The 9,149-nt window shown below is 32.4% G+C and overlaps 1 protein-coding gene and 1 long non-coding RNA gene across 2 annotated transcripts; one reads left to right on the top strand and one right to left on the bottom strand.

Moving 5' to 3' along the window:
- Window positions 1-932: 932 nt before the first annotated feature.
- LOC109179180 lies at window positions 933-1,488 on the bottom strand. Its single transcript, XM_019328741.1, has 2 exons — window positions 1,478-1,488; window positions 933-1,347 (listed from the first exon to the last, which is right to left on the bottom strand). The coding sequence occupies exons 1-2, from the start codon at window positions 1,486-1,488 to the stop codon at window positions 933-935; spliced, it is 426 nt and encodes a 141-aa protein (XP_019184286.1).
- Window positions 1,489-5,227: 3,739 nt separating this feature from the next.
- LOC109179188 lies at window positions 5,228-7,720 on the top strand. Its single transcript, XR_002053854.1, has 2 exons — window positions 5,228-5,410; window positions 7,487-7,720. It is a non-coding gene; the product is annotated as an uncharacterized LOC109179188 (long non-coding RNA).
- The last annotated feature ends 1,429 nt before the right edge of the window (window positions 7,721-9,149 follow it).

Below are 9,149 nucleotides of genomic sequence, written 5' to 3'. Positions count from 1 at the left end.
AACCACGTAAATCTTGCCTTCTTTACCTTTCTGCCATTATTATTGTTTTTTGTTCGTGTTATTATGTGTGTCCGCTGTGCTTGGCTGGCCAAGATACCATAAGCCATGTTTTATTTCATTGTCCAAGGGTTGCATCTGTTTGGAATGCTCAGACTATGCAGACATGTATTCATCATGGCGATTCCACGGATATGATTTTTGAGCGTTTCCTGAAAGTTGTGGATGATGATGTTGGGGTGCAAGCTCTATTTTTGGCCTGGAATATATGGAAACGTATGAATGAGTTGATTTGGAGCAATATTGTTTGAGATCCTGGTGAGGTGTGGACATCTGCTATGAGTCAGCTTGCTACATGGAAACAAATGAAATCTTCTCGCCATAGGAGTAACTAGTAGTTGCACCCGTGCGTTGCATGGCCATATGTATAGTATATGGAATATACAGTATAAAATATAGTTATTGAAAATCTAATAAATTTTGAAATTTTATTACACATTGTTGAAGACTTCTTTGTACGCAACATTTTGTGTCGTACTTAGACATGTTACATTTTCGCCACAAATCAATATTTTAAAACCCCTTGGATTACTAACTCTTGAACAGCTACGTACATTTGGCTATTGTTAAAGACCGGTCTTTTAAAAAACAATCCACTTTTGAAAGTATTTGTCTTTGACTTTTGTTTATTGTCATGACATAGGATAACATCAAAGGAAATTGCTTTCGTTGGAATTTGAAAGGCAATCTTGGATCTGACGATGTCAGTGACATTCTGGGAATTAATACTCTTGTACCTGCATTTGTACCGCACATGATATGGGCTTCCAACACGTGATCAGCTAACCTTGTAACAATGAACCTTGTACCGTTGCATAACCCAGGAGTGTGATCAATATTTCTCAAGAGCATAACAGGTGACCCAACTTTCAAAGTCAAAGCATGATAGGTACTCCAGAACATCGCAGACCATTCAAGAATTCTGGAGTGTGCAAATCCGCTAAGATATCTACATTCGAATCTGACTTACAAACAGAATCACAACTCAAGTAAGTCCCACCCTCAGCCGGATTATGATCATTCATGTATTGGTTAATGCTATCTACAAAATCCAATGTTAGAGCCAAAATAGCACTATCCTTAAGATATGACAAATCCCCATTACCACGTCTAAACATAGGGAAGGTGCTATCAACAATTGTAGCAATAGGATCATAATCACACTTGAGCAATAACTCATCTGAAATTGTAATATCTGTTTCACCATCACTTGAATTACTAACTGTTCCGTCACCTATATTAGCTATCCAGTTTGCACACTCTTCAATCTCTTTATATTCATAATCCAAACTTTTTTATTAGCCCAACATAGAGTAAAGCACATCTCATATGTCTGATCCTAACCCTAAGTATAAAAGGTGCAAAACATTTCGCCTTCTTCAATAGGCAATCTAGACACGACTTCTACTCATATCTTCACTTTGTCAACATCGATACCAGTTCTCAGCCCAAGCTCTCGTTCTCTAGTATTTTTCTTCTTCTGTATCTTAGGATCTTCATTTGTATCGTATTTCTTCTACACTTTGTCAAATTATACCCAGATTATAAATATAAAATTTAAAAATTGTATATTTTTATAAATATAACTTTAAAAAATTAGATGGAATAATTACATAAATTCTAAAGTATTGTAAATATATAGATTTAAAAAAATTGTAATTTTAAATATATAAATTTAAAAAAATTATTTAAAATAATTACATATTAGTATAAATTTATGTAACCAAACCCCAACTCATTTATTAAACGTAATAACCCATTTATTTAATCTCGAAATCAAAATTTTTATTCATATTACCAAAATTTGGCCAAAAATAAAACAAAACAAACAAAACCCAACCCCAACACTATGTATTGTTGTTATGGTGTGATAGTAAAAATTATTAGTCTTATTAAATTTCAAATATAAATATGATATGTAAATCTCTATGCGATAGTATGTGTATCGTGTGCATAGGTTTATTAATTAATAGAGTCTGAGTTCAAAACCTGATGTTTAATTAATTTATATGTAAGCTAGTGTGCCATTGTGTTTTAAATTGTGTGCATGATGCTAATTTGTCGTGTGTCCATTTTTTGTCTGCATAGTCCTTTTGATATTAATACAAAATATATCCAACTAAAATTAATAAATCTTAACTATAATTTAGTGAGTGTACAATTTGCAAGTATAGAAAACTAACTTTTGCCTAAATAAGTAGATATACATATATTTGCAAGTACCAAAACTTAACACTTATCAAACTTAAAAACAGAAATCAATTTAATGAATAACAACTTAAAACAATTGGTGTATTAAAAATTAATTTTGAAATATGGTTACATATATGTGATTAATATAATTTTATATTAATACAAAATATATCCAACTACAAATAATAAATCTTAAATATAATTTAGTATGCATTTATAGAAAATTAATTTTAAACTAAATAAGTATAGATTCATATATATGCAACTACCAAAACTTAACAAATATCATACTGAAAAACATAATTGAATTTAATGAATAGCAACCTAAAACAATGGGTGTATTAAAAATTAATTTTAAAATTTAGTTACATATAAGTTATTAATATATTTTGATATTAGTACAAAATATATCTAACTAAAATTAATAAATCTTAACTCAAATTTAGTATGCATTTATAGAAAACTAACTTTTACTTAAATAAGTTGAGATACATATATCTATGCACCATTTTTCAAAAATACATTATTAATTTACTACAAATTTTATATATAGTATACATCAAATAAGTACATTACGGTATATATAATAACATACAATATACGTTTAGTAAATTAAAGAATATAGTACACATCATAATTAATAAGTCTCAAAATTGTAAACCTACATTTGTATTTACAAAAAAAATGGCCCAAATCCTAAAGATAAAAAAGCAATCCAAATTAATAATCAGGCAATTGGGCCTTGAGTACTCTACAAAATCTATTTAACCTATGTAAGCCCACTCTCACTAATACCCGCAAATTATGCCATGGAATCGTGTTCACCGAGAATGGTGAACACAAGGCAAAACGACGTCGTTTCTAGGCAAAAAAAAAAAAATTTCGCGGATGTGGAGTTAACGGCGCGCGTTTGATCAAATTATGAATTTTCTGTTATGAGATTATGAATTTTATTCATAATCGCATAACAGAAAATTCATAATCTCACAACTGAAAATTCATAATCTCACAACTGAAAATTCATAATCTCATAACAGAAAATTCATAATCTTATAACAGAAAATTCATAATCTCATGGTTCCAAAGTGAATGTGTAGGCATTGTTCCAAAGTGAATGTGCAGGCATGGATTCATAATTTATGAATGTCCGTGATTTCGGACGGGAATATGTAGGCATGGTTCCAAAGTGAATGTGCAGGCATGAATTCATAATTTATGAATGTCCAAAATTATGAATGTAATGAAAATTCATAATCTCATAACAGATATATTTCATAATCGCATAACAGAAAATTCATAATCTCATGGTTCCAAAGTGAATGTGTAGGCATGGTTCCAAAGTGAATGTGCAGGCATGGATTCATAATTTATGAATGTCCGTGATTTCGGACGGGAATATGTAGGCATGGTTCCAAAGTGAATGCGCAGGCATGAATTCATAATTTATGAATGTCCAAAATCTTTGTTCACCTCAAATTATAGTGAAACCGCAAAATGTGAAAATAAAGAAGAAAAGTCACGCAATTAATTAAAAAAAAAAAAAAAAAAAAAAAAAAAAGATAACGGTGTACTAACACCGTTGGAACCTTCCATGGCATAACGTCTGCACTAATACCTGGTTAGCCTCGCCCAAGGTTGGAGAAGAAACCAGGCAATTTATATCCTACACCACGGCGCGTGTTGCACTATGCGCCCAGATGCAAAACGACGTCGTTTTAATTATTATTTTTTTTTAAAATTTCCCGCCCCAGTGAATGGCAGTAGTTTTTTCTTTAAAAAAAAACCCGCTGTTCAAGAATGTACATAATGTTATACTAGAATACACATAATGTTATACATGAATGTACATAATTATATAACAAAATATACATACTCTTTTTAAAAGATAATACACATAATCTAACATAATACATAATAAACATAAACTTTTAACATAATACACATCAACTCTTAACATAATACACACAAATTTTCTGATTCGGATGTACATAATTGTATAAAAAGAATGTACATAATTGTATAAAAAATACACATAACTGTATAAACCAATACACATAACGTTGTGAACAAATACACATAACGTTGTGAACAAATACACATAATCTCAGCAACTTCCTACCACGCCTCCCAACACTACCCCAAAACGACATCGTTTTGGGAGGCGCGCGGCGCACAGTGCTATGTGCGCCGTGGTGTAGGATATAACGATTGCACCGACCCACAGCACGGAGTATAAATTATTTAATTTATGGTTGATATATTATAAGTTAAAAATTTGTCATTTGCGAGTATCAACCACTAAATAATTTCATTTTTGAAATGTAAACAGACTAAAAAGTATTTTACACTCGCGATGCACGGAAAATATTTAATAAGTTTTTTTTTATATCCGTTGAAATAAGCAAAATGAATTGAATTATTAGAGTCGATTCCTTAAATTTGAACTACACAAAAAAATATTAATAACAATAAAGTGACGACAAATGAGATGTGTTGCAGACTAATGAATTAACCAATGTACGTTCTAACACGGTGATCAACCCCTCGCACCAACAAATCGTAGCTCCGCCCCTGACCATAAACATGATTTCGTAAAGTATAAACTACCACTTGTTGAGCCCCTACTTATCTTAGTACTGGAATCGATTTCATTTTCTGCGACCAAAATAATTTAAATAATAGACATCAAATTAGTTATGTTATTTTGTTGAACACCAGATTATAACATAACATTTAATTTTTTATGTTATCTAAATCTATGTGCAAATTCAACTAATAACTATATGAAGAATATAATTATATTAAGTACAATTCGAATCTAATATACTCCGTCGAACATATTAAAACTTCAATATATAATAATATAATAATATAATAATATAATCGTAATATTATAATAATAATTATTATTATAATTAAAATATAAAAAATGAGAAAGACATAAACACAACACCCTCTAGAACGGTAAGACCAGTCTCACTATTTCTCCCTTCCTCTCTCTATAATTTTCCGGCAATCGTACATCTCTCTCTCTCTAGATTTTTGCTCAATCTCGGCCGTGAACATGTACTTCTTTCATAGAAGTATAGCGATCTGTGTCTAAATACTTGGTTTCGTCCAGAATTACGTTGATCTTAACTGAGATTGGTATATATTTGAGGTAATACTGATTCGTTTTCTGGTTGCTACTTATCGGTCGGGTATGTCACAGCGAAATCCGACGGTGGGTAATAGAGGAGACTGAAATGAAGTACCTACTTGAGGTTTATTTATTCTATTTTCATACTCCGATATATTTTCTTCAAGTTCTAGGTTTAAGTTTTGTTCTATGTTTTGACATCTCAAGCTCCTACATCGTTAATAGTTCACTGATTTCACTATGAATCTGCTTAATCAACACACATGCAGGGTATGATATGTGTACAGTAGGATTTTTACCCTAAGTATTTTTATTTTGCGATCTTGCTCCTAGTTCTCCTTAGCAATGTATTATATGATATAATAAATTTGATATATGTGAAGTATGCTGTAAAAGATTGTAGTTCTAATTATTTGTAACTGTAAATCCAGTTTTGATTAAACAAATGGTAGAATTATTTTAAATGTAAATCCAGTTTTGATTAAATTTAACAATGTTCATACCTTGATGTTTAAAAATAGTTTTTATATTTAATAATGTTTTTTTTTCACATTGTATCAAGTGATACAATATCTGTCACAAAATTTCCAACCTAAGTTTGCATTAACACTATCAGATTTTTTTGTAAGTTGAAACTGTGCTGATCTGATGCATTAATTGTTTGATAAGTTATCCCATCTATTATAATGTTTGATAGAACTGAGAAAACAGCAAGTCCAGCTTTGACTACACTATTGTTTTTTAACTAAATGCCTATAGTTGTTTTTATTTTTATTTTTTTATTACAGTTTTTTTTTTCCACAAAGAAATAGTGTGATACAATATTTGTTTCCATTTAACCCTCCAAGTGAATGTTTTGATACTTGTTTTTTTTTTTGCAACTTGATACAGATATAGTATATCTGATGCTTGCTTTGTTCGACTATATTTTTCATAATGTGTTTATCTTAAACATATCTTTTTGGATATCTTTTTATATTACATCTCATTGTTGGTGTGTTTTGATATCTATTTGTGAATAGTCTACATCTCTTGATGGATTTAAGAGTTGTGTTCTAATTTTAACTTAGAAGTTGCAAAAAAATACATAGCAGTAACTTTAAGATAGTCAATACAGAGACTACATTGGAAGAGCTCTAAGTCATAAGTTGAACAAAAAAAAAAAACTTTAAAAGTTACAGTGTTTCTACACTCCATGTCCTATTCTTCCATGTTTCTGCCTTCAAAGCATTCCAGCTCTAGATTGCTCTCATTTTGGTGATGAATGTTGACCCAAACTCCATTAACCTAAGCATCCTGAAAACCATGTTTTACATAATAGCAGAACAAATAGAAAAGATAACAAATAGGCAAAAAAGTTAAGATAAGATAATCCTGATTCTATTTCAAGAGGTTGCATTTGATATGAACTACTTCTGTATGAATATACTCAATAGCAACAACTCACCAATAAGCTCACAAATATAATGTTAATAGAGGTTATTGCACATGTTTAATTCTGCATCTCTGTTATCTCTGTAATCTAGAATAAGTCAGATGAAACCCTAAATCTATATCTAGGTTATCATCTGATTTGTGATTCATACTATTTGAGTATTATGCTTTGCAAATTCTACTGAAATGGAGGCATGTTCTTCCTTCTAAATTCCTAATAATGAGCTGCATGAGGCTGTCTGTTATCTTTTTACAGACTTCTTGTTCTTTAATTTTGTTTTGGTGAACAATATATATTTTGCAATTAATAGTCCAATGTAGGTCTGTTTCTTAGGGGTTTTCTACAGAGGTTATTGCCATGGTAAAAATTTTCATCAATGTGATCTATGCAAGACAGATGATACCCGAGATCTATATCTAGGTTATAATATAATTTGTGAATCATACTATTTTAAGGAGAAGTCTGGCCTACCTTGCATAATGACTATCATATTTATGTGTGTATTTCCTATTGTATTCTCCCTAGCATATATATGGTACTTCTTTCTGGATTGTTTTACTGCTTTATTTTTATATTTAACTTCTTTGGTGATATTTTTCTTAAAACAGTCATTTAGATATTTGCATATGATGAGAATAAAATCTGATGCTTTATGTTGTTAGGAAGGGCGTGTGATACCAAGATTTGGAGTACACTGTGGCTTCCTCGTTCTTCCTATGGCTGAAGTTGTCAGTTTCTTCATTCTGTAATATAAGTATGAGACTTATATATATGGAAATAGTATGAAATGGTTTTAGGTACTTTTATATATAAGATCTATTTTGTCATTATTTGCCAAATACTTTTACCAACAATGTTTTTCCCATGCAGTGATTAAGGTTTATGTAAACACTTCAGATTGATTGAATACTATAAAGATTATAAACTGTACTTTATTGATGTAAAAATAATGAGCTATAAATAGTGTACAAGAGAGGGAGAATAGTAGGAGGTTGTAACAACTTGTTCAACACACTTATTCTACAGGAACATAACTACCACAAATATAAAGAGATAAAATGTCAGCCACACATATCCTTAACACGCTCCCGCAAGATTGAGGATCCATCGGAGACTCTAATCTTGGAACGAAATAGAAGAAACAAAGAGCGGCCCAACGGCTTTGTGAGGAAGTCAGCTAGCTGAGCCGACGAAAGAATGTGCCGCACTACCAGTGAACCATTAGATACTAAGTCACGAACAAAGAAGTAGTCCAGCGCCAGATGCTTCATACGTGAATGGAAAATCGGATTTTTGCACACATATGTCGCACTAAGGTTGTCACAGAACATAACTGGTGGTTTCACTAGTTGCACCCGCAGCTCGTGAAGCTGATTCTTTATCCACAAGACCTCTGCAGCAACATTCGCTAAGGCTCGATATTCAGATTCCGTCGACGAGCGTGACACGGACTTCTGGCTGGTGGACTTCCAAGAAACAAGATTAGCACCAAGATACAACAAGTATGCGGTGGTGGAACGGTCATCGGTAGTGCAACCGTCCCAATCAGCATCTGTATAAACACTCAGTGACAGTGGTTGCCCAGTGCGGAGAAACAACCCATGACAAACTGTTCCTTTTAGATAACGTAGCAACCGTTTGGCCGCATGCCAGTGCAGCTCTGTCGGTGAATGCATGAACTGCGAGAGACGGTTAACTGCATAGGATACATCTGGCCTAGTGATGACCAAGTACTGGAATGCACCAAGGAGACGCCGAAATTGAGTGACATCCACCGCAACACTACCTGTAACACCCCTGATTTTCAAGACATTTAAAACTTAATAATAAAGGTAACATCTCATTAAATCCCAAAGCGTAACATAAGAGTACGGGGTGCTATGCCACACCTGGGCTGGAGAACCCAGGTGCACAGGCTGTCTAACTACTATCCTCTGAAATGTAAAGGCATAACATGGCACGCAGGCCGAAAGGGAAACTATACTACTTCTACGCTCCAGTTCTAGCGCGCTCCAGTGCTCTAATCCTCTGTGCCTGAAAGCCAAATATATCTGTTCAGCGAGAGATGCTGGTAACCCACTCCAACGCGTTGAAATACAATACATATAGAGATATATATATATATATATATATAGATATACGAAAACCATTGTGAGCATGAAGATATATCCTACGAACTCTAGCTTTTAAAACCGGGAATGACTCGACAGATAAGGTCAGATGCAAGCAATGGTTATAACAGTCATATGCAGTTCACAATAGATAAGGCAGATAATGCAAGGCATAAACAATAATCACCACCCATCATAAACAATCCCCAATATA

Source organism: Ipomoea nil, unplaced genomic scaffold, assembly GCF_001879475.1.
Source record: "Ipomoea nil cultivar Tokyo-kokei standard unplaced genomic scaffold, Asagao_1.1 scaffold0878, whole genome shotgun sequence".
In the NCBI taxonomy this organism is placed as follows: Eukaryota; Viridiplantae; Streptophyta; class Magnoliopsida; order Solanales; family Convolvulaceae; genus Ipomoea; species Ipomoea nil.
This window is presented reverse-complemented; position numbering and strand designations above follow the sequence as displayed.